Source organism: Poecilia reticulata, linkage group LG9 (genome assembly GCF_000633615.1).
Source record: "Poecilia reticulata strain Guanapo linkage group LG9, Guppy_female_1.0+MT, whole genome shotgun sequence".
Lineage (NCBI taxonomy): Eukaryota > Metazoa > Chordata > Actinopteri > Cyprinodontiformes > Poeciliidae > Poecilia > Poecilia reticulata.
This window is the reverse complement of record NC_024339.1, coordinates 20,564,256-20,591,264: the sequence shown is the minus strand read 5'-3', so window position 1 is coordinate 20,591,264 and position 27,009 is coordinate 20,564,256. Positions and strand designations below refer to the sequence as shown.

Sequence of the window (27,009 nt, the reverse complement as noted above, 5' to 3'; positions counted from 1 at the left end):
TTTTGTTACTTCTATTTTGAGTTGCTTTTCATAGTTGTTTTTGCACAGTTGCAGCCATCACACTCGGAGAAAAAAGTATGCAGCTGTGTCAAAAATATTTTGTTAAAAATTTCCCTCACAGTCAAACACAAAAGAGCGCCTACACACACACACACACACACACACACAGAAAGGGTCTAAATGATCTCAATGAAACCTTAATGATGATGGAGGAAGGAACAAACTGCCAGGTGGGGAGCCAAAAAGACCAAAAAATAGTGAGACAAAAGAGAGAAATGCAATTTTGTTCAGAGAAAAATACATTTGTTTGCACGAGAACCTTTAATTTACGTGCATTGTGTTATTGTCCATGTGTGTCCACGGGTTTGAAAGAAACTAAAGCTTACCTCCTCAACCTCCCACCTGCTCTTGTAATTCTGTGTGGTTTTGGTGACCTTGGCAACCTGGCGCCAAAACACGGTTGGTGTCCCTTTGATTGAGGCCAAGAGGGGGCGTGAAGTTTGGACAAAGTGGAAACACAATGGAGGAGAGTGGACAGGAAGGAGCAGGAGGATTAGGTTCCTGTGCCCCCAGTGGTGGCTATTATGTTCATTGAATTATTTCCTCCCGTCAGTCGTTGTCAGTACTTTTTCTGTTCCTCAATCATCTCCTCTCTAAAAAGTGAAAGACTAATGTGAGAATTGAAGGCGCTTAGACAATTATTAATATTCACCCAGCTGGTTATGAATCCCTTGATATTTGAAATGACAGAAATGCCTTTCGTCTTTCTGAATACACAATTTTGTGCTACTTTATGTCCATCATATTATACTACTACAAAATGCAGGTTTTGATTGTAACAAAAATGTGAAAAAGTTCTAGGAATACAAAGATTTTTGCAAGGCACTGCATTAATATTTTTTGCTTACTAAATTGTAGTGGATTATGTATTTCTTGTTAAATACCAGAAACAAGCATCCGTTGAGTTGCTAGACTTCAGTTAACGTGATTACAGTTTAATTATCAATTTCTTATTTTGACATGTCTTAATCAGATCTAGATTTATGTTTTTTTTTAATCCGTTTTATTACTCAATAAATGAAGCAGAGCACATTCTAAAACAATTAATTTGTAATACCATTACTGTGATCAGTTTCATTTTAACAGAACACAAATCTCACAGTACTAATCACATAAAAATGTACAGCGCTTGTGCTTCTGCTGGAGGAATACAGGCTCCTCAGCTGACTTTGTCCTCTGACAATTCCTTGACAGATTTCTCAGAAAACAGACGCTCTTTATATTCTCAGACATGGCAACTGTTTTGCTGGATTCCTGTGTTACTGAGACTTTGAAATTGAACAAATGTTGTCAGAGAAGTGGAGTTCAGTATCACAACAGTTGGGGCCTTACTTTAAGCTCTGATTTATGAAGGACATTGCACAGTTTTTGTCAGTCACCCTAGTGCATTTCTCAGAACAGAATTAAAATTCTCAAAACTTCTTGTTCAATCTTCAAATTGTATAACTTGAGCACGTCAGAAAAGCATTTTCTCATTTCTGTGAAAACATCTTAAAGGTCTTTATTCAGCTGATTATGAACAATTCTCAGCTTTTTCCTGCATTTAAAATTTTTTATGTCATTTTATGCCATGTAAGCAGATGTTTGTCGTGTAAGAACAGTTTTCTGTAATATGACTAGAATATTTCTATATATTTGCAATTTACAATTTTGAACAAACAGTTGAGGACATGACAATATCCTCTAAATTAGCTGCTGTGTTGTGTATATCATTCTTTTTGTTAACCTTTTGTGGCCTTAATAAGTCTTGTGCAACAAAACAGAAAGGAAATTCACTTCATAGGCAGATTTTATGGCTTGTTGCAAAAACATATTTCTGTCCTGGTCACGAGCTTCAATCAAGTCTAATGGTAGGGATTAAAATAAAAAAATAAAAAATAGGCTAAGGGAAAAATGTGTTGCAGGGATTCTACCGAAGTAAATCAAAACAAACAAGACAAAAAAATGTCTGAATTAAACTTTTAATATTTCTTTTTTCTTTCCTCTTCCAGTGAGGGATGAGGACGATTTCCTTAGCCTGAGTGAACTCCCTGAAACCTTCCCCTCCGACCCTCCAGAGCCTTTGCCTCACTTCTTGTTCGAACCCGAGGAAGGCTACATCGTCAAGAATAAGCCTGTGAATCTGTACTGCAAAGCGACGCCTGCCACACAGATTTACTTCAAATGCAACAGCGAGTGGGTTCATCAGAAAGACCACACAGTAGAGGAGAGAGTTGATGAAAATTCAGGTAAGTGAAGGCCAGCTCACCTGGAAGAGCCGTCACACAAAAGATTTCTTTGAAATGAAACAGAAGGATGAGGAACAAGGACAGTAGCACTTCTTTTAGATTTGTTTATTTTATTTATCAAAAATTCAAGTGCTGTTACATGTCAGCTTTTCACCAAACGGGTTTTTAAAAGAACACAGTTCAGCCGAAGCTGCGGGGTTTAAGACTACAGTTTTGTGTGAGAACAGAGGAGAAATGCTACTTGTTTCATCAATTTTCTAGTGAATATTCAGCATAGATAAAAAGAAAATCCAATAACAGGATTCTGAAAACTTGTTGCAATAATCACTGCATGTGTCATATTAATATTTGTATCCATACCAGATGTTCCCTTTCTTAAATAGTTGCTCATTAGGAAAATGTCCAAAAAATTAAAATGTCTGGATGTATATTAAATGCACATGTTTATTACTGAATCAGTGGATATCTCCTTGTTGCTCTTCTGATGTGTTAAGGGAGCCCAGATTGTTTTAATACAAGCCTTTAGCACCGTATTTTTTTGTCATTTGTGTACCTATGATTACCATACTTTTTTCTTCCACCTAACTTTCCATTAATATACTTGTACCAGGTACTCCATGAACAGCTAGCTTCCTTTTGCAATAACTTTTTGCATGTTTTTGCAGTTGTCTGCTTGACAACTGTCCAGACAGCAGTCTTCTGGACATGACAGAACTGTTCTGCCATTTTATCTAGTTAAATTTTTTTGTGCTCTTCTGAAATGTAATAATGTAATAAATTTATGTTTTATGTTGAGCAGTAATTATAATAAGAAATTCTGTGTCTGCTTGTCTTTAAAATATATTAAGATGCAAACATGATGCAGCAATCAAGCCTAATTGAAAAACCTTTCCCAAAACAGTATGCAGAGCAGCAACAAGAAGTTTCCACAGTCCTTGGCAATGGTTTTCATATTCAATCTCTAGAGATGTAATATATTGCTTTGCCTGCAGACACTTTGCGTTATCAAAACTACTGTATTGTATTCACGTCATAAAATAAATAGAGCAATTGGAAGAAGGTCACTTCCAAAGAGAGTGGGTTCAACCTACCTGCTAAGTCAGCTGGTTGAGGTGGGCAGATAGGCAAAAACCTTTCTCCAGTAAGAGTAGCAATACTTGAGAAATATTTTACTCAACAAAAAGTAGAAAGTAGTCATACAGAAACTTACTATAGTGTAAAAAGTGCTTGTTCAACAAGGTAAAATAAAAAAACAAAACTTTAAAACAGTCAAACTTTTATATGAAAAAGAAGTTTCACTGTGACATAAACTGTGGGTGTGTCTGCTGCATAAAACATGTTTGGTTTTCACTCAGTGAAGTTATTCACAGTAGGTAGAAATTTTACTAGTGCTGTCAATCGATAAAAAAAATAATAATCTGATTAATCACTGGAGATGGGCCGATCAGGTTTTTTTCTGCCGATTCCGATCACCCATGAGGGCCGATCACCGATACCGATCACATAATTATTATTTTTTTAATCATAAGCACTACCGGTTACATTATGTAGAAAAAGGTACCATAAATTCACCTTAATTTAGACAAAAACTTGTTTTTAATAAGTTTTTCCAAGAAAAAAAAAACTAAACAGGCATTGTGCAAATTGTACTGCTATCAGTAAGACTATCTTTAACAGACTGAAAACATAGGAAGGCTCTGAAGAGGCTAAATAATGCAAAGAGCCAAAATAAAACCTCTCAACATTGCCAAAAAATTCAAGTATAAAACTTAACATTCAAAGGCAAATACAGGTTCCATTACAATAAACAATCCTGAGTTACTGAATGAAAACTTCCTGATAGCATGGCGGCTAGCTGATTACTGCTAGTTCTGATTGGCAGCTTCTGACTGAGCGGAGTAATTATACAGAACAGGGAGGAGATCGATTATTTTTTCAGAGATTATCTGTTTCATGTTAGGACAGCGAAAGTTTTAATATGTATGTAAAATGTATTTTTTTAAGTTAGATGCTGCAGCTTTAAGCAGAGGTTTGGTGTGAGAGTCACTACCAGGAGGAGCAGAAGCGGTGCTCTGTATTGTCAAATCGGAGCACCGCTGTTGAACCGTAGCAGCGGTTCAACAGCAAGAGCAGAACCAGTGTCTTACATCGCAGCTCGAAGATTTAAATAATTTTGCGGGTTATTTGTTTAGCTTTCTGACCGTCATGCTAATCTGGATGAGTGTTTGTAGCTGTGCGCTTCTTTACCTGCTATCTGATCCTCCATATGTCTTTTTTTACTGCAGTGAGCCTCGATGTAGCCAAACTCTGTTAAGTATGGCATTGTTTTTAAACCATGTTAGATTCGTCGTGTTGATGCATTTTGACCTGCTTCACCCCGAGGTAATTTTCCGCCACAACACGCAAACTTTCCTATTCATTCAGTGCGTTATAGTTCCACATGACATCGCTTAGGATTTGTTGCTGCGCGCTTGCGCAGTGTGAAGGAAAGAGACCAGCTGCACAGGCAGGCTGCGAAATGAGATGCAGGTGATCGGTTTGTGTGATCGGCAACAAGAGACCGTGATCGGCGATCACCGATCATACACTTTTTCACAGAAATCGGCCGATTATGATTGGTGGCTGATCAATCGGCACACCTCTATTAATCACCATTCTTAACTTCAAATGTAAAAATGCACATTTTCAAAAAAACATTTAAGAAAACCGTTTATTGTCTGAAACCAAACATCTCAGTTTCCAAGGTTTCACATTCAGGAAAGTTTAAAATGTTGTTTCAAACATAATTTAGAAATGTTAAGTATAAGCTGGTTGTGCTTTGGTGAAAGGATGATTCACCATTACAATAAGTAGACTCCATACTACCTTGGTTTTATGCAAATATCCATCATGGTGTTTTGGGGGTTTTTTAACGAAATTTGTTGGCACTACTGGTTTTTATTTGACAGTAGTATAAATGGGGTAGAAAGAAGTGGGGAGAAGACATGCGGCAAAGGAATCGAGGACAGGATTCGGACTGGAAACAGCCACATCGACGTCTATATCCTCAGTATTCAGGGTGCCCACTCTAACCGCGGTGTTTCTAAAGCAAAAATTGCTACTGAGCACACCAGTCTGACTTTCCTCATTCAACCTTCCACTCACGTTTGTGACTCTGCATTGATAAACGCTATACGACACCATGCAACATACTGCGGTGAACTCGGTAATATTATTCAAGTAAAAGTAAAAAGAACAGTGCAGTAAAACTACTTCTGCATTTGATAATGCAGATGACATTTGAATCCCATGAGAGCATAGAGTGAGTGCAAAAGTATGGTAATGAAAAATACATATGTTCTCAGAATGAAGGGATATATAAATAATGATAAAAAAATGTCCTTAAAAATCAGAATTACATTAGCTATGGTAGAAATGTTGCTTTTGACAGACATAATCCCACAATGAAACTAAATTCTCACAAAACAAGGGAACGGCCAAAATCAGCTTCTGGGATGTTTGGCTGAAAGAACGTTCATGGACGTTATTTTATTCAGCATTTTTATTTTTATCTCTTCAAAGAGACAAACAAAAGTGTCACGTTTTGTGTGAATATTTCATTGAGACCATTTATACGGGGCATTTTGACCGGCACAGCGACCCTGCCGAGACCTCTTGCCGCTCCTTCGCCCTCCAGGTACAATTTTCTAGACCCGCCACTTTTCACGTAGGTTTATTTGTGTGGAAAGGGAGGTCACATACAAGATGTATGCACACAGCTGTATCAATGCTAGTGCTGTACCTCAGTGTTTACAAGACACTTTAATAGGATCCGATATGATGTACTGGACTGCAGCCAGTCCCACACTTGACAGCAAGCAGCATTACTCTGCTTACTAAGTACTGATGAATCACAGTGTTACTTTGGCAGCAGCATAAAGACGCAGACACACTGGATTCTAAGGTTGACATGTGTTTGGCTCTTGTTTTTCCACCTGCTTGATAATGAGCCCAGGTCCCCAGAGCTAAGGCTTAAAAACAGTCTGACAACCACTGATTTAAGGTACCTGCTCAGAGAAATAATGTAGGAGTCAACAGATGCACAACACAGCATGTTTGAGGTGGAACTTTTTATTTATTTATTTATTTATTTTTGTAAATTTAAAAACAAATCTGAAGAAAATGCATGTTTAAGATGTTTTAGGGAGAACATAAATGGCACTGCAAAGCAAACCTGGGAGTCATACACGGGACTGTTTTGCTTAGTATTGTGTTTTTTTTTTCCTTCTTCTTCTTTAGTAGACCTAATTCAAGGCATAAATTGATACAACTGAACTGCACAGTTTGAGCCTTCACACTTTACCAGCCCAGGTGTGAGGCAGAGGGATATATTAAGCAGTGGCGATAAAAGGAAATTATATATATTTTTCATTAGAAGCATTCACACTTAGTACGAGACATTAGACAATAAGAGTCCTTTATTTTATTCATCCACATCGAGTCTTGGCGTCTGTCATTGACCGCATGTGGAGCTGCTTGTGATTTATTAAACTCCTGTAAACAATTCATTGCTGACTGTTGGCTTCCTAACAGTGTCTGACTCAGAGGGAACATAATTAAACTAACAATCCATGGACCTAAAGTTTTAAACTGTTACGTTGACTGACATTATGAGGATGTGAACCATCCATGCAGCCAGTTTAGCGCGTAATGAAGAAAATTCCTGAAAAAAGAAACAAGTGCAGCTCAGTCTGAGTGTAGTTGTTGTGGTTTGCTTTAATTAATTCCTAATTTATCCGTAACATGGCTGTCACGGCCATCTGCGAGTTATCCCATCCCCTTTGGGTCATTTAATCTCTCAAGCACGCTCAAATCTACACAGAAATACACATACAAATTTGATGAATAAATAAACAAAGTGAAAGCATTATAGGATATCAAGAGCTGGTGAGGTCTAGGGATGAATACATTTGAGTTTTTTATTTTTTGTCTGTATTTTTCCAAATGGAATTTGTAATAAACACAGTTTAGTTAAACATGTATTTCTTTAAAAAAGAGCAAAAAAAAAAAAAAAAGCCTCCCAAAAAACAAGCGAAAGCACAAGATTATACTGACGGCAAATCCATTAAGCTTTTTTGCTCTTGTTCAAACTATTTAGGTCACCTTTGAACTACAGACACAGAGATTATGCAGTTATAATATGTTATGCAGCATAGTTTTATTGAATCTCATTAAATTCACACTGTGAGCACTTTTTATCAACATGCCTGTGGAAAAAGCTATATTTTAAAAGCAGTTTTCCCCTCTGTGTTTGTGCCACTTCACAAAAGCAACTAAAGCGTGACCCCCGTACCGCTCTGCTCCATTCTGCCACTCCCTAACTTTCCTTCCCTTTCTTTTTTCCCTGATGTCTCCCTTTCCACTTTTCCCTATTCTTATTTTTGACTTATTCAAATCAGAGAGGGCAGAATAGATCAATCCTGAGATTGAGAAAAAAGCAAAAGTGTGACGATGAGATGCTAAAGAAAGGAGCTGTTGCTGGGGTTAGATATCAAGGAGCTTTACTGTGGAGAAAGATTATATCCAGCGCTGCTCTTTCTGTGTGCCTTCTCCCTCTTTCCTCATATTTGAGTAGCTCGGGGAAAATGTTGATCTTGAATAAAATCATAAAATGTGTACAAACCAGATGTGCAGATTTTGACCCGAGGCTGGGACTTTTATCACACTTCAGTTGCAAAAAACAAATACGTCAGATATGATTTCACTTGATTTGTGTTTGAATCAAGAGGGCAAATAAATAAAGCTAATTAAAAGTCAAGCAAGGAGATGATTACAAAAGTAGAAGTTCAAACAAATGTTAAGTACAGGGCTTTACCCAACTTCAGTTGTTTTAAATGTCAAGCTTTGTTAGGTTTTTTTTTTGTTTCTTGTGGAATTCCCCTCTTGAAAGGGGTGAAGTTTTCAACTGGATTTCACTCAATGAAGAGCCTCAATTTTAGTTGATCCATTTTTATTCATGGATGGATGGTCACTGTGGTGATTTAGTCATTTAGGTGAAAAACCTCAAAAGACACAGAAATACATCTGTTACATACTCCCAGTCGAACTACTTTAATGTAAGCAGAATAAATACAGGTTGATAAAGTTGTTAATTCTGCCCATTTTCAATTAAATGCTAGGCCAGTTATTTATTTTACCTTTTTATAAAATAAAAAAAAAACAATTATACATGTACAGAATAACAATTTTTGTGTATGATGGGAAATTATACATGTACTTATTTAATTACACTGACTGTTAAAGGATAATGACATTTTTCAGTGTTTATATAAGCATCATATAACCTCAGTACATCTCCATTAGCCTTGAATTGCGCTTAGACATATTGTGTGCCAGGTTACTTACTTTGTCTCCATTAGCCAAAGTGCGAATGGTTATTAGTCTGCTACCAATGACCTGTGACTCCACATCAAAGCTGCACGTACACACACATATATTAAAGGTGCACATGGTATTGGCTTTGCTGATTTGTGACCTCTTTCCCTCCTTCGCTGTCGTCTTCTCTGTATTGATTTCTTCTCGTCTTTGTCTTTCCTTTTTTTTTTTCTTCTTGGTGTTTCTATGTGCCTCTCTTTGTTTAGCTCTCTTTCTGCCCTCGCTGGCATTTCTCTCTAAAACCCCTCTGTAACCGGGTCAACCGAGTCTCTTGCTTTTTTTTCTATATTTTGACTCGAGATTTTAGTTTTTATTTTAGTTTACAAGAATTGGGACATTTAGGAGTTAGTCTTCACTGACTCATGATATGGATGACAGCTGTTTGTGTGCATATACGTATATCTGATTTGGGATCATTGTCTGTGTTAGCAAATGTTTGTGTTTGGTCTGTGTGGAGGTAAGCTTTGTTTTCCATGTCTCTATGCTAATTTATAGTATTTTGTTTGCCTGATGCTGGGTGAGTGTGGGAATTGTAAGAGTTTGGTCGCAGTTCCCTGCATACCCTGTTTCATGTCCTGGTTTGTTGCTTTTTTTGGAGTCACTGAGGGGCTCAAACACGCACGCTCAAAGACATTAACATTTATACAAGCAAACACACACACACACACACACTGGGACTGTGAAAATCAGTCAACATCAGAGTCAGAGCTGTTCAGAGAATGTTCAAATACTCAGTCACATCTAACCCCAACAGAGGTTTCTCAACTTTTACGAATTTAACTCCCAAAATATGTGTGAAAAAGGCCTTTTAACCAAATTAATTATCGGAGGAGATACCTGGACTTTGTTAATGGGGGGCAATTAAAGATAGGCAGAATTGTAACTCAAATTCTTCAAATATAATTGTACTATTTTTTATCAATTTTTTGCTACTGTTTAAATCTAAGATATATATTGTATCCTTGGCATTGCTTAAACCTAGTAGTGTTTTTGAGAATCTTTCAAGGGTTGAAAAAGCAATATACAAGTCAGATGTCATAAAATACTATTTCATCATCAAAATTGAGTGCAATTTTACTTTTTTTTTAAATCTTTAAATAGCTTCCATGTTATTTCATACCATTTCATTCTATTTGACAGGAGATAAAGTTGTCAACTGGCACAGACAACAGCACATTAGTGCTAGAACTAATTTAATTAATCATTATTTCTGAACATGGGTTATTCTCTACTGAATGGAAGTACTTATATTAAGTGCTTGATTTTTCTGGAAATTAGATGGAAACCTATATTCTAAACCCTATAATACCAAGTTAATCAGTTTTTATTAGTAAAACACATTTTATTTGCTGAGATAAGCAGAAAGAGGTTCCAGGCTTATGATAGATGGGGAATTAATGATGGATGTTAATTGATCATCTACGTCTTTGAGCTGTAAATTCTTGTACTTCTTTCTGCTTCTTTCTTTTTCTAGCTTTGCTCTCATTAAGAAGAAAACCACTGATTGTCTTAACCTTGATTTACTTTTCTGTCCTCCTCATTAAACACAGTAGTAGTGAAGATATAGGGCAAAAAAATGAAAAAACTGCCTATATCATTCACTGCAAAACCGCAAAATAATTTTTTTTAATGGGATGAATTTTGTTTAACTTTTTTTGTGCCTTTTAAAACATTACAGTAGAGCTCTAGCATTATTGGGAAAAAAAGTATCATCATCATAGCAATGTTTGTTCTGAGTGCATGACACAAATCACTCATTGACTTTGAAAGACGCTGTAGTTAATGCTACTAAGCAGTGCAGCTGTTAGATTGTGAATTTGAACTGCTCTTGTGATCTAACGAAATTGAATTTCGTGCATGATTGTAGTCTGGAGCTTAATGAGGCACATATACAGCCACACAAATGCTCCAATGCTTCTGTCTTTAAGTGGAATCACATTCCCTACCTCCTGCTGTTTCATTACGTTCCATAGCTGTATTTGGTAGTGTCCCATATGCTAACTTTACTTTTGCTTGAGTCCATTTGGCATAACTGGCAAGCTGGTTCATTTGAATCATTGACTTTAATTGCCTTACTTTCCTCATTACTTTTGGCAGCATCATTCTACCTAGCCTAGCCTCCTCTCTCCCTCCCTTGTGCCCGTCTCCTCTTTACACTGTAGTTTTTGCTCATTGCAACTGCCAATCTGCTAGCTGTCTCAGATGTAGCCCCAGTTTCCATGCTGGTTCTAATTATCTCGTTTTACTGGCCACTTTTTCAACCTCTGCCTCTCTTGATGTGCTCCTCTGCTTTTTCATCTTATCCTGTGAAGTCATATCAGTCTCCCTCGTTTTCTTGTTAGATGGAACACTGATGTTCGCTCTAGTTTTATCCCGTCTTTGCTCTCTGCCCTCGCCGTGTCTTTTCTCTCACTGGCACTTTTCCTCAGTTGTATCTTTCGCAAGCCTTTTACTCTGTTTACTAACTACTTTGCTCAAAGGGCTTGCTTTTTTGTTCCCTTCTTCCCTCTGTACAGCCTATCTTCTCATTATTTTGAAATCAAAAGCCAGATCTTTCCGTCGTCCTTCATGATTCACTGAAGGCTTGTTTTGCCAAGCCTTCATGTTTTAGTTTTCATGCAAGTTATTCATGGTGCCAAGTTACCACAATCTTGTTAAAGGAATTAAACTTCTCCTTCCTCTGTCCCTTTGCCTTTACACCAACTTGCTTGCTATAGCTGCCTCTCAGTTGGCAGGAACTCACTGAGTCTCCATAAGTAGACCCGAGTCAGATTTGTGAAGCCCCACAGAGATAGTTTCTCGGGTCTTTGTAACACTTCTGAACCTGAAATAAACTGCCAAGATGTTCTCTTAGTCTTTCCTATCTACTCCCCATTCCCCACATACTTTTAACTTAAATCCATTTTTATCTCTTCTCTCCGTTCCTTTCCTTTTCACATTTTACTGCCCTCTTCCACCTCCTCGTCTGTCATCCTCACTCGTCCTCTTGCTGTGCCGATGTCTTGTTGCTCTCTATTACCTCTACCAGCAAACCGTTTTTCCCTCTTAAAATCCTCCTTCCTTTTCACTCTTAAGACGTAATCTTTCTTTTTCTTAATCAGTGCCCTCTTGATTTCTCCTATCTTCTTTGCAATATTTGTTTTCTGTGTATTTGCATTTCTTTAAATTTCTTACATCATTTCATTGCTCCTTTTTTAAAACCCTTCCTTTGTCACACAAATTTTCATCCTGGGTCCATAACATCATTCTTTTGTACCTTTCTATCAATGATCCCTTTTGTCCTGCCATTTATTCTCTCGCATTTATTCTTCACATTGGAGCTGTTTTCAGGTAGCAAAAGAAAAAAGCGAGAGAGAAAAATTTGGATGATGCAGTGAGATAAATGGTGGAAGTGAAAATGAATAATTTCTAAGTACAGGTGAAAAATTACAATTATGCACTGAAAAAAAAGAGCTTGATTTGAAAGTATCAGCATATATTAAAAAAAGACAGTATACCTATTGGATGTTATAAAAGTATACATACTTACTGGACTCGTTACAACCACAAATATCTATGTATTTTGTTTCAAATGAATGTGATATAACCAGTGCAAAGTTGTGGATAACTATACATTGGAAGATATGGTTTTCAAGATTTCTTACAAATAAAAATAAAAATGTTGTTGTGCTGACTTGTATTCAGTTCCCATCACTCTGACAGCTCCACATAAAATCTGGGCCAAACGTCAAGATTCAGTACTTTGCATAACCACCATTCACTGCCATTGCACACTTTTGGATATGCCTCCTCCAGCTTTGTTTCTAAAGACCATTTTGTCTTACAAAATTGTTTAAAGCTTCAGTATGTAAGTTTTACAAAACAAAACAAAAAAAAAACTTTTTTTTTTTTACATATTTGTAAGAACTGTCACTATGTCTTGACAGTTTAGTAAAAGACAGGTAATCTGGGAAAAAAAGAATAACACTTCTCTACCTCCTCTCTGCGCTCTTCTTGCTGTCTGCAGAAATACACTTCTCTGTCAGAAACAATCAATCAGAGCTAGGAGGAGGATTGTTTCTCTGGTATTGGCACATTTAGCAGCATGTGCATGAGTATAATTAACAGCGCTGCGATACTCCTCCTTGGCCCTGGTTGGTGTTTTTTGACTGGGAGCATTTCTTCTGACAACAGCAGTAGCACTGAGAGGAGGTGGCGGAGCTTGATGTTTTCACAGACCGTCTGTCTCATACTGTCACAACATGGTGACAGTATGAAACTGTAACTGTAAACGTGAATGATGTAACAGCTTTTCTTCTTCTTTTTTTTTGTTTTATTGCAGGTCTAGTTGTAAGAGAAGCCAGTATAGAAATAACGCGGCAGCAAGTGGAGGAGCTTTTTGGTCCTGAAGATTATTGGTGTCAGTGTGTGGCCTGGAGCTCCGCTGGAACCACCAAAAGCCGCAAGGCACATGTCCGAATTGCATGTGAGTACAGTTCAACAAGCATTTGAGAATCACTTCGGTGTCTAGCCAAGTGGCAAGAAAAGCATCTTTAATTTGATATGCACACAGTCTTTTACACACTAATTTTTCCTTGTGAAAGGAAAGATCTATGAAATGAAAATAGTCGTCATTTCCACTCTGCCAGGTCCAATCTCAGGAAAGGATCTCTGTGTTAGATATAGTAGACTCACAGATGCAGCAAGCTGACTAAGAAAAATGATGATGTGATGCAAGTAGCACCTTCTGCACAAAACTAAATGCTGGTGTGTTTGAATTATTATGACTTATATATGAACACATGTGGAAGGATATGTATGTGTGACACATTAGCACTTTTACTCAGTTGTACTTGTATAATTACACATATTCAAACAAAGATAAACTATGCTTAAAATAAATTCAGTAAAAAAACATCACTTTACAGGTTTAGGTTTATAGTTTTGTATAATATTACACTATATTTACAGCTATTGCGGAGCTGTTATGACCCTACCAAAATTCACTGCAACAAAAGCTTTCACTGAAACATGTTCAGAACCTTTACACTGAACTGAATCCTATTTTTTGCAATATAGCAAAAATCATTTTCTAAATAAACAAGTTGTATAATTTTCCACCCTGTTTTATCATGCAGAGTACAGCTTTGATTTGCCTTCATGCTGCACACGATTATCCCACACAGCAGCTGTGAACTTGACTGAAAGAAGACATACATCCTAATGTAAATCTCTTGTATATACCATCATGTACAATGACTGCTTTGTGGGTGGTAATTATATTTTGATACCATCAAGTCTTTTTAATGCATATTACAGCAGGCCCACGGAGGCTTTTTATGTTGTTTTATTCCTGTATGTGTTTTGGCATTTTAGCAAGCTTTAAGCATCTCCAGTATGTTTAAACCTCACTATTAAGATTACACTATATTAGGTACACGTTAGGTTTGTGTTCTTTATAAAAAAAATTTAAAAAAAAACTATGGAGTTATCCAAACAACAGCTAAGAATAAATAGAACTACATTTTATTATTTTTGCAGGGAGTGATCTTCTTTCTTATACACAGTTAACTCTGTGTATAAGTGTTAACTGTGTGTATAAGTGTTAAAGCTCAAGGGAAAATCAAAGAAGAACCCTTTTGTAAATGTACAATTGACAGCAACATAGATAACTGAGATATGCGATTGAAAATTTCAGAAAGCCTTGTGTATAATTTTTTTAAAAGCAACTACACTAAACAATAGTTTGGTCTTTCAAAGTTTCTCTCCCTCAGAATTGAACCCACAACAGCAGTTTTCCAGACTTCAATGCTCTCTTTGATTCGACCATATAAGACAACTGGGATTTGTCTCTGTGTTCAGGTTGTAGCGAGGTCTTGCAGTAAAGAAATACCTATATCAAAATCAGCCTCTCCTTTCTATTTTCCCTGGCTTACACTGACAGCCTGGATACACATGGGTGCACTTTTGAAAGGACAGTTTGGGACTCTGACAGAGTCCATTCTGCAGACAAGACAGAATAAACTGTGCACATTCCCATATGTAGCACTCTACCAGACAGTATAACTCTAACAGACATGCACCCTTGAAAACCTCTGTTCCCATGTTGATTATAATCCTGTCTAGATGGAAATCCATCATGATGACTCCTGTGTTTCTACTTCTTTTATTTTATTTCCCCCAAAAATATTCAGACACATTTACTTCTCAGGGCCTGGTTTACTTTTTTTTTTAACTCACCTGGTTTGCAGTTTCATATTAGCTGTTGTTCATTTTTATGCTTGTACCAAAAAAAAAGCTGGAATGAGGCTCACAGGCTTTCATCCTTTTTCTTCAAAATGTAACAGTGATCATTATGGCCAAACTTTGAGTTGACAAAACGTTGACTTAAGATTTGTCAGCTCACAGGACATGTCTCCAAAAATTAAGGAGTCCTTGTCCTTGAATGCATTTGTTAGCACCAATCTATTTTGTTTAATGTTGCTGTCTTGCTTACTTGCCTTTTAGCCCATGCAGGTAAAAACTTGTTTCAATGTGGATAATGGGACTCCTACCAATCTCAGCCAACATCGTCGCAAGATCTTTTGCCTTTGTTTGGGAATGAGGGGGATTTGCAAATTTCCCTCAGAAGCTCTGCAAGGAAGTACCATAGTCTGTTTAAGATGTTGCCTTAAAGTACGTCTTCAGGTGTGCCTCTATTTAATAAGAAGTTTGCAAAGCCATGATATCCTCATCTGGGCTTTACCACAATCTTAAAAGTTACTTTAATCCTACTTCTCTAGAAAGTAAAAAGCTGGAAAAGTTATCTTATTTAATGTCAGATTGGGAGAAACGATTAGGATTCCATACAGTACAAGTAAAAATCTAGTATCAACATGATGTATGTTTGCTGAAAAAGCTGACATTCATGCGCTTTTGAAAAAAAGTACACTATCACAGTGATGCACAACAAAAACAGTTGCATATTTTAAAGTGAATTCCGAATAAACTGCAGCATTTTTGCAATGTTTTACTTTGTGAGGATGTTTTCCTGTCTGTCAGCAGTGAGTTAGTGACATAGTCAGAAATATCCTTCCAAGCTTCGCTAATAACATTCTCGACTGGAATAGGCCCTCCTTGGGGTGCAATGAAAGCGAGGTAATGTGCTGTTTTTGGCTTACGTTGGGGCTGACGCATGCTGTGAGACAGATGCAGGGGAGTGTTTGCATACTGACTTCTGAGACTTAACAGAAGCAAACACTTGAAAATAGTCACCAGCGGCAAAAAGACACAAGCAGGAGAGCATTTTTCAATGGACTTCTGTAACTTACACTAACGTAGGCAACAGATGAAGATGTCCGTGTGTTCTGGAATGCATAGTTATTAATATCATGAGAAACCTTCTTATACAACATCAATATCTTTGTTTACATTATCGAAATAAAGGGGAGTAATTTTTAAGCAGCCCCTGACACAAACCGTTGTTTTGTTACACTTAAGATTTCTGCAAAGTTTTTTTTATTCCTCTGCTTGAGTCTGACTACTAATGTTTAATAGCACTATAAATACTGTGTTAACTTTCTTTAGGTTACTTTAAAATCGGGGTTTTTTAAAAATCTTCATATTGAGTATCTTAAAATAAGATGGAAAAAATCTAAATGTGTTGATTTCTCATACTAGGTCTTAAATTATACATAGTTAAACCCTAAATGTAAAAGTTTGTTCATTTATAGCTTTGTCCATTTATTCATTAAATGTCAGTTTGTGCTCCCGAAACTTGGTTATTGTACGTTTAGGCTTTTAAAATCAAAATGTTCTCTTGATGTCGTCCACTACTGGCTACTTCATCATGGGAAAGTAGATATGTAATGAGTGTGGCTTTAAAATGGGGTTTTGAATAATTTTCTAAAACCCATTGTTAGGATCCTCTCATGCAATTTACTGTATTTTATGAGAAAGTATTGAACAAAGGCATTAGAGCCTTCGTTCAAAAAAGTTGTTTGAAAACTAATGCTATTCGAAAGGTTGAAAAAAGTGTTAAGCTTAATGAAATGTGTAGAAATCCTGGCTTTAAGGTAATCACTAGGTTGTGCATCTAAATCTGTAAACTGGATTTTTATTTATTTTTTATTTTTCCTGTGGTATTTCCCAAACACAGTCAGTATTTTAGACTGTTCAAAAGGAGATTTCTTTTGGAAGATGATATTCTGAAGAATGTACTAATTCAAATTTAGAAAACCCAAGTTTGAACTATTTAGGTGAAATCAGCACTTTCTCAAATATTCAAATCAGTCTGTCTTACAGCAGCAGCCATGTCCAAGTCATTTGAATCCTTTTTCCCAAATCGGTTCCCAAACCAAAACTATAGCTAGTCATCTCTACCTTACAAGATGCCTAATTACATTAAGTGCATTATTATATTGTTGTATAATTGACAATATGTGACATCAAGCAATTGGACTCACGTCCTGCATAAAGTAGCTGTTTAGATAAGTGCTAGATAAAGGTTATTGTGATGGAAAAAAGAGAGGGATTTTCTTTCATCCTTACCTTTCTTTTGCCACATAGCCTGTTAACTTTGTATGCCCCACTGTCCTTCAGTTTCTTTCTTTTTTTTCTATTTTGGCAGTAATTTTTGCCTTAACCTGATCTGATTACTCTCAGCTCTCTCTTGCGATAACCTTTTACTTCAAATCGACCCAACCTCCCGACCTACCCTGCTTTCGGCTCCTATTTGGATCTGCTGTTGTGATTAAAATGCTTCCTGGCAGCTGGAGCTTGCTGAGCTAAGTGTCTTTTACTTCACTGTGCAGCAGCAATTCAGCATTTCTTTCTTGCATTTACTGTTTCATTTTCATGTCATAGTTTCTTTGATTTTTTTTTTCCCCCTCACCTTTTAACCCTCATCACCTCATCTCTTCATAGTTTCACTCAGACACTTTCTTGCCTCTATCTCTTATTCATCAATATATTTTGGCCTTCTGAATAACAGTGTCATTAACTCTTTACAGTGCTAAGCAGATTGAAAATTAGTGATTGCCAATCACAGAGCCATTAATGTGGCTGTAAAAGTGACAGACTCAGTCAGATACAGTATGTTAAATCTTCTGCTTTGTTGGACTTTTTTGGCACTGGAAATGTGTGGTGTGAGAGGTAGATACAACTCAGTTCAATTTTATAAAGAAAATGAGCCAAACACTGACACTTTCAAGTACTCTCTCAGTCATGCAACATTGCAGGCAAGTGCACATGAACGAGTGAAACACAGACTTTAAATACACACTAATGTGCATGAATTGTCAGTCACACTCTTCGCCCCGGCAGCTATCAGGTCAAGTCTTTCTCCTTCAATGGATTTGTAATATGCCAAGTCCCCACACATACTCACAGGCAGACACACAGCGACGTGCACACACACATTTACACGTACACGCACCCATAGACACACATACACTCTACTCTCTTCAGTGATGGCAATTTGTTCTGCCACCTTCCACTGAGACGTTTGTGCATAACAATCAAGAGTCCAGACACTCAGGGGCACAGCAATAGAGGCAGCTACTTGTGGCAACTGGAAAATCTCTGTCAGTGGGCTTCTTCTGATTTTGTTTATGTTGCAAATATCCAAAGTGGATGAATTTATTTTTTCCCTCAATTGTGGCTGAACTAGTCCTAGGAAAACATGTCGCAACCACGATTTTTCTTCCTTGGTTTTAGACTTTAATGGAATTTTTTTTTTTTCCCCTCATCTTCACTTCGATGTAGGCTTTAACCTGCAGAGTCTTATGGCCTTACACAATCGCTTGTAACCCAGCAACAACTGTGCTGGGCTAGCCAACCTTTGTGGTATGAAATTTGCATAGCAACCGCAATCACTGTCTCAGTGGCATTTGACCTTTTAAAGCATGAAACTGCACCCCCTCAGTTGCAGTCTCAGCAATGTTTATTCAAGCAAAACTGATGTCCATGTCTCATTTTTGTTTTTATTTTTTTCAAACTCATTTGTATTCACTCTGACATTTATGCAAACACATTTAACAGAAACCCCCATTCTTGTTTTTTTATACTCAAAATGATGTCATAAATGAGTTTTTGGTTTTTGGTGTTGAGGGTGATTTCGCGATGGTCACAAACACAGTATAAACATTTTTATAGTTAAAATCCACAAAGTCTTCCAATGTATGTGTCTGGGAGTGTGGTTATGATGTTTCACCACTGCTGTGAGCCTCTGAGCTTTTTCCCAGATGTCAAGGACTGACTGCTTCAGGGTACTCTTAAGCATTAGAGTGGTAAGCCACACTGTTGATTTACTCACACAGAACTCGCTCACTTGCTCTTTAAAGTCCAAGTGTGGGAAATAAAAAGAATAGGAAAAAAAACAAAGGTCTCGGTAACAGAGAGGCAGAAAGTGTCATTGAGATGTCACACAAAAAATTTCTATGAAATGTGTAACTCAATAGTTAAGAAAAATCACAGGGGATTAAGTTATAAAACATAAGGAATGAAAGATGCATAATACTAGAATATTTAAATAAAAAGTGATTACCACAAATTATTAAGGTAGAACGTAAGGACATACTTAACTTAGAGTAAATGTGCCGTGATTTACTCTAACTTAGCCGTGCTGTTAACCAAGCACTCGGTGTAATTCTTTTCAGTGACTGACGACAGCTTTGCTGTTTAAAGAGCACAACTGACTCTCTCGAGTCATTTAATTGTTTACATTGACTTTGATTTTTCACACATTTTCACATTAAAAAAACCACAAGCTTGCACAGACCATATAGACTTTATTCATCTTCTTCACAAGCCATGGTGATGAGGAAACTGGGGCAGAGGTATGGTGTAGAAAATCCAATCGAGGCACATTCTCACCAGGACAGTCCGCTTGACTGATCTGGACCAAAACACATTGCTTTTTTTGTTTGGTGTGGTTTGTTTTCATATGCTTTTTTTGCAACTGGACTGTCATTTTTAAACAAATCTATGTGACAGTCATTGCTGTCATTGGACAGAAATGGCAGGGATAGGACTGAGCACAGACCCATAACAAAGTCCTGTTTGCTGGATTTCTGTTATTGTAAATGCACGAGCAGCTCATTCAGTGCAGATTTCAAAATGGGATATTTCTAATTTTGGAACGACATTAGTAAGTATGTGCTGCAATCTGAATGAGATATGCTCTGCCACCCCTGTCCCACAACTTTTCTGACAGCAGCATTGCAAAGCAGAAGACGGCACATCAGGTGTGATTTCAGTACATGCAATAATAGCGTTAGCAACACTGAAAGGCTCATTTTTACCACATTGCTCAGCAATGGTGGCTTGTGAAATCCAAAAAGAATATTTTTTGTTGTTGGTTCAGGTCGAGACAGGTCTGTATTCACACCAGAAGCAAACCACTCTTTGTTTGGAAGCAGACCAAAACCCAGGTCTCTGTCTGTTTGTTTGGTCCCCACCATTGTTTGCTTCAATGTATTCACACCTCCACAAAAACGTCCAGACCAACAGGAAAAACAAACTTTGCTTAAAGTTTACCAAAAGTGTCAAGTTTGACTGCACCCTGTATGTAACATAATTGCAACATAATTGCATGAAAAGGAGCCTACGCAGCTGGGTTTTAAACTCATAAAACCCAATTACAACCTTCTGGCTGTAAAGCAAAGGAGCTAAAAACTGAACCAGCATCCATCCCAGATCAAATGATGAATCATAATTTTTTTGTTAAGACAAGTTGCTCTCACTGAAGGGACTCATTCTTAGAGATTCCAGAAAATCAAATATTATGTGCAATCTGGGTCCATAGTGAGACGCTATGTTTCAACTCAAGGCTGCATCCGCAACCTTTAAACAGCCTTTGCATTAACTGTTCTATAGATGTACATACACTACTTAGTTGTAGAGATGCTGTACTTTCATAAGGTAGTCGTTAATGTTCAAGTTAAGGCAGTTGTTTAGGGCATGGGCATTAAAGTCCAGTCCTCAGGGATCATTGTCCTGCAACTATTAGGTATGTACCAGATCCAACATAAATAAATTAAATGGCTCAATTACCTCATCAGCGTGCAGTCAGGTCTCACCAAGACCTGCTAATAACGCATTTGATTCAAATGTGTTGAAGCAGACACCGTTGATGGTCACTTTGATTTACATCAAAACATTTTTGTCATGTTTAAGCATAGACAAAACTTATATTCAAACAAGAGACGCTTCATCCTCTTTGCATGCCAGCATTTTAAACTTTACAGGATCTTTGGGTGTTTGTTGTGCAGATTATCAGTCAGTCATAACATAACAATCCGAAATGCTTGAACAGAAGGCAAGGAGACTGTTCTAGAAAATTAAAATCTTGTCCAAATTACTACTTCTTCTCAGTCTGATCATTGGTTGTAGATTTCAGACAACTGGTTGTTAGAACGGTCATACTGATACAACTGATACACTTCCTAGCTAAGCCAAAATATAAAGGTGTTTTGTTCATCTCTGAAGATGTGAATCATTGTTAAGCTCAAGACTACAGTCTCAAATGTTAAATGGTTGGAAATCGACGCTTACTTATTAGATTAATTGTGATAACAGAACAGAGAGGGTTGCCTTTAATGATGAGTTAGAAAACCCAACATATGTCCAGAATTGAGGTAGCACATCTCCAGTAAAAACAAAAGGAGCCCAGTTACATTCTGCTCAAAAAAACACAGGATGTTAGGGTGTGATCATAACGGTTTAGTTGTCTGATCTCGACCACAACAGATATCTCATGATCAAAAAGTAGAACGTTTCCATGGTTGAATTTATTTGCTTTATACCGTAAAGAATGTTACAATGACATGCAGCAAGGAAACAAAATCTTTCAGAATTGTACGAGTTTGAGTTAAAAAAATGCGCTTTATAAGCTTGTATTTCTTTGATCTGCATAAAAATATTAATCTTTATTTTGAACTGAATGAGGATCATATCTTGGTCTGCCAAGTTTGAACACACGTTGCTGCTTTCAAAAATACAATGCTTGTGTTTTTGTTTCTGCTGAACCACATGGAAGCAGCGGAAAAGCTTTCTGGTCAATCTTTGAGCCTAACTGAGTGAGCCAGCACTGCTGAGTACTGGCTCCATGGCAACACATTAAATTGTTTACTTTTTTCAAAACCTGACATTAGATTGAAAGACCTTGTCTGATGTCTTCAGCTGATGACAGGTTGTGGAGTGTTGAAATGACAGGGTGGGGAGTTCAGCAAAAGAATTGGTGAAGTAGAAAGACAATCTTGAAAGTTAGTGAAAATGACCCTCTTTATAGCCACATTGAAAATGTGACGTTCAAAGTCACAGTGTACTTTCAAGTCTTCCATTTTGATATTTTTGGAGCACTACAAGCATTTTGGAAGGAACTCTTAAGTTGACAACGTAAATGAATGCTGCAAAAACAAGCACCTCTAAAGACTTTAGGACACAGAGTTTAAGAGAGCGTTTTGGATTTTTTTTCAAAGAGAAAGAAAATAAGCTCTTGTTATTGATGTGAAATTGCATGTGTGATTGTCTTGACAATTATTACAGGGTAGAAAAAATATGGGACATAGAAACCTTTATTTGATTCCCTCTTTGTTTCGGAAGCAACTCAAATATAATAAAACTAAATGAAAACTGACACTGTTTGTGGCTGGGTGAAATTAAATTCCATTTATTTAATAAACTGCCATTTATGAAATTAATGATCAAATAAACCACCACCCAGACCTCCATCACAGAGACTTGTGAACAAAACTGTAAAGTAATGGAACCACATACAAGATGTACGTCTTTTGTACAGTGATAACAGTGAATTATGATTTGTTTCCATCTTTCCGTGCTTGAATGATTTTCTTTGTGTACTATAATCATTTAGATACAGCCCATAGGTTCATCTTGTTTGTTTTGTTGTATTTCAAATTGCTGCCATGTGGTGTTATGTTAGGTTCTGCAGTTGATTTTGTAATCTGAATGCCATTTTGTCATAATTTTATTACATTAAAATTTTTCAAGCTACACACATAAGTTACTTTGTTTCTCCACTACTAGCACAGCTACAGCGAACTGGTGATCTGGAGCTTGTACACACTCTGTGCTGTGGAGGATATGAGCAGCACGTGCATGAGCTTGATTGACAGTCCAAAGTGTTTTAAAAGAAAATAACAGAGAGAAAATAGCAAAAGGAGCACAATGCTTAGAATCGTGTTCTACAGCTAGTAAAACTTTTTTGTAATTATAAACCAGAAACAAAGCCCACTTTGCACCTATTTTTTTAAATCTTGGTCTGTGATTTTTTATTTTTTTTTGTTGATTAGACTGTTCTCTCAATTTTTTCCTTTATACTTTCTATTCCCAAGAATCTCACATTGCTTTTTATTGCTTGAGCAGCTGCATCAGGGGGAAACTGTTATGATTTGGAATGGGCAGCATGCATGGCAGAGACACCCATTTAGGATAATTGCTCTGAAATGTGCTTATGTAGAGGTGCCCAAGGCAACAAGCTAACCACAAACATAATAACAGTTTTAGTTGAGTGATGGAAGTTTTAGGTGAAGGAAGAAGGAGGTGGAGAGGGACACAGAGGGAAAGGAATTTGGAAGGTGCTTTTATGCAAGGGGAGACTATTTATTTATTTATTTTGCTGATGCTGCTATATAGTGAACACCAAGTTGCACAAAAGAACACTTCACCTGCTCCCAGCTGTTGTATATCTAAAATGCTAGTTAGAGAAGTATATGTTGGCTTTGCTGATATCGAATGCTGGACGGTGATATTTAGGGAGAAAAGTGGGGTCAGTGAATGAGCACATCTGTCACTTCTGCCCTGTGAAAATATTTCCCTTGAGGACACATTCACAAAACAAACACCTTCTACTGTCATGAATTTGTGGTGCCCGTTCAACTGCAAATCGTGTCACCTTATTGTCTTTAAAGTGGAAATGTACAAGGAAAATACATCCTTCGCATGTCAGCTGGCAGAGTTACTCTTCTTCAGCATCCTGTTTCACAAATGTGTGTCTGTTCATCCCCAAGCAGTTTTACTTTAATCTCCTTTAATTTCATTCTCAATCTTTATTGAAATCAACTCACAGCCAACTTCTCATTTCTCCATGTCCCATCCTAATTAAGACCAGGAAATTGTTCCTAGAATTCTTTGGCACTGGAAAAGTGTGTCTCGTCCAGGAGTCACTTTTCTTTCTCCTTGTGTCTAGAGTTTTTTTTTTCTAATTTCTTGTTTCATGTGTTACTGTACCTGCCTGCTTGTTTTCATCTCCTCTGTGCAGTTTTCTCACTTACCCTCCTGTCTCTAGCGTTCCCTCTTTGTTTTTCAGTGTTGGTACATGTACGTGTGGGTAGCCATGTGGTGGATTTAGAGCTAAAGCTTTTGGTGATTACTCCCATAATGAACCATCATGCTCTGTTCAGTCTGTCATCCCCCAGAGGGATTGATTGTATTATGAAGTTATCATTCAGCCCGAGACATACTCTGTGTCCTCACGCAACTCACTTAACCAATATAGCTGTACACACAGAATGAGTAATGAGTAGATTTATATTGCACAAAATGAAAGCTTGCCTTGCAGTTCAGCAGTTATACAGGCACATTTTGGGAGTCCTTAATGCTTTTTGAGCAGCATGTCACTGGAATTCTAATGAAACCAGTTTAGGCTTATTGCTCATATGGATTTATATATGGAACATTGTTTTTTCACTTTTCACAAATCTTGCAAACTTCTCTAGTCATATTTCAAACACAGAAGCTTTTTGCTTCACACAATTCAAATCCTGCTAAATATTGCTTATGTTTCCTGTTTGATAGATTTTGCTTGCCTTTAATCCATTTAGTAAACTAATGGATTAGTTTACTGGTCCTTTGCAATTTTGTACCCAAAGATTGTCACTTCATCCTACCTTATCACCATTTTGTATTCGCTAACAAACCATTGCATACCTGCCTGCCGATTAGCTCCTTGATATCTATCATTTGGTACCAACATTTTTACCTGGTCTTACACGTGTACTTATCACACCTAATATCACTGTTTCTGTGGCTACTAATAACATAAATGTGACTGCAATTGAACTTTTGTGTGAACAGTTTGCGACCCCAAAGCAAACCATATGCACAGAAGAATATAGATGTCAGACAGCCAAGCTCTGTTTATGGATGTAATAACAGACGCCACCTTATGTGGATCAATTTTAAAGTTGTTGAGCAAGGAAATTACAATTAACAGCAATGGCCTTTTGTGTGACTGCAACTTCTGCAGAAAAGTCTGTTTGGATGCCAAATCAGAACCAATAGTGACAGATTTCTTTCAATAGTTCAGAAGTTTCATAATTACAATTTTCAGCTATTGTTTACCTTTGGATTTACTGCGTCTGGCTTCTGACGGTGCAGAATTATGGCAAACATCTCACATTCAGATAGGATTTGACTGCAATAAATAACTGGGATCAAATAGGAATGTAAGTAATATGTGGAGTTAATCTGTCTATGTGACTGAATGGATTTGATTATATTTTCTGGATATAAATTGGTTTGTCTATCTGGTAAAGTGTCTTGCAACAACACATGATACACTGAGTAACTATCCTCAACTGAGTTGTGGGATATATTACCATAAAACGGTTGCTGATTGTTTTGGTGGTTTGCATTTTTGTATTTTTACAGTCTTGGTCATTTTGTAAATAATTGTTTTTGGGTTGTTGTTTTTTTTTAGGGTATAAAGAATCCATCTGCAGTGAGATGTTTTGCACTGACCACAGCTTTATATCCGCTCTGAGAACTGATGATTTTAAGCAATGTTTCTTGCTGTACTTATAGGGCTTTATCTACAAACATTCCAAATAGGGATTGCTAAATTGTGAGAAAAAAGGAAATTGTACTCACAATAAGCGAGTGTCTTGCACGTGATCTACAAAGATTACGAGTGCAATTGATTGTATAAGCAAAAGTGGCCATGAAAGAAAGATGAAGTAGAAAGTCATTATGCCAGAGGTTTTATAACAACAGCAGCTCACGTGGGCAGCAGCATCCCCGTGTAATCATAACATCCCAGTCTGTCATTGCAAGGGAACCACCTCTAATGTCCACGCAATATTGCAAAGGTGTGTAACCAACACAAACCCACAACTTCCAGAGTCTTACTGAACTCATTCACCTTGCCACCGAGGAGCTTTTTAACCAGATTGATGGCCTCAGCACCAGAGATTGGAGAACCCAACCCAAGGTCCGCAGACTCTGCTTCCTCACTAAAAGACGCGGAAGACTGGAAGGATTGTGACCTGTACAGTTATATACCACATATATTGCTTCATCTTTGCTTTGGACAGCTTGACAATTTAACTAGTTAAAGTTGTACCGATATATGTGCAATCTTTAAAGAAACTCAGCTGGCAAAACTGCTTAATTTTTTTATATAACTTATGTTATATGTTCAGCATGCATGATAAAAAATATACAGTTTCCAGAAAGAGGCATTTTTAAAGCTGCATCTTCTTTATTTCTCCCTTTAACCATTTTGGTTGCGGCTTTCCTTCTTTCCTTTCCGATTACACCCTCTACGTCTTTTTGCCACTGTGACCGTCCGCATGAAATTCCCTGACAGCAACTCGGAGTCAACCAGTTCAATATTTAAAAAAAATGCTCTGTCTAGTCTGGATGTACCTGCAAATGGTGAACTACTGCTGACACTTAAGGTGATTAAGAGCACACTTGGGAACAGGCAGAGCAAAAGGACACAAGGGTAGACATGCAGCACACACTGCATGTCATGAAAGTTTTCTGAACACTTTTGAAATGTAAGGGCAAAGGACAGCACAGTTATTTTTCAGACCTTTAAGTGTGTCTTTTTTAAACGTAAAAACAAGTGTAAAACATAGAATTCATCTCTTGCCTCCATTTTTCTTTAGCTTATTGCACACCAGGGATTTTCAAACTTAATGTATAAAGTTTCGAATCTGTTTTCAAGACCCATGGCCAGAAACAACCGGAAAATCACACTTTCAAAGAAAAAGAATACACTTAACACTTGTAAGTGTTAAGTGACTCTAAGTTGCATTAACTTTGGGCAGTAATGTGTAATGAGCAGGCTAATTTTGTAAGAACCTTTAACTTAGCCAGGATCAGCTTAATTACTTTTGATGCCTCAAAAGATGAAGTACCTTTCTTTAACCACATGACTAAAACATTAAACAAACTGAAAATTAACACCTTAGATGAAAAGTAACCATTTGCACCAGGGTAATAATATACACATGCTTTTCTTAGTCACATATCAGTCATGAACCAGTTTCACCTTGAGTTTCAGTCCAAGTCATTGGGGAGAATTGGCACAATGAAACCT

General features: G+C 37.2%; 1 protein-coding gene across 3 annotated transcripts in view; it reads left to right on the top strand.

Annotated features, from left to right (window-relative positions):
* LOC103470231 (netrin receptor UNC5C-like) overlaps positions 1 to 27,009 on the top strand; it is a 188,512-nt gene that overhangs the window by 93,326 nt on the left and 68,177 nt on the right. For all 3 annotated transcript variants that reach the window (XM_008418509.2, XM_008418508.2, XM_008418510.2), the window contains exons 2-3: positions 2,052 to 2,288; positions 13,024 to 13,167. In XM_008418509.2, the coding sequence (XP_008416731.1) occupies positions 2,052 to 2,288; positions 13,024 to 13,167 (381 nt within the window). The remainder of the gene's footprint in view (positions 1 to 2,051; positions 2,289 to 13,023; positions 13,168 to 27,009) is intronic.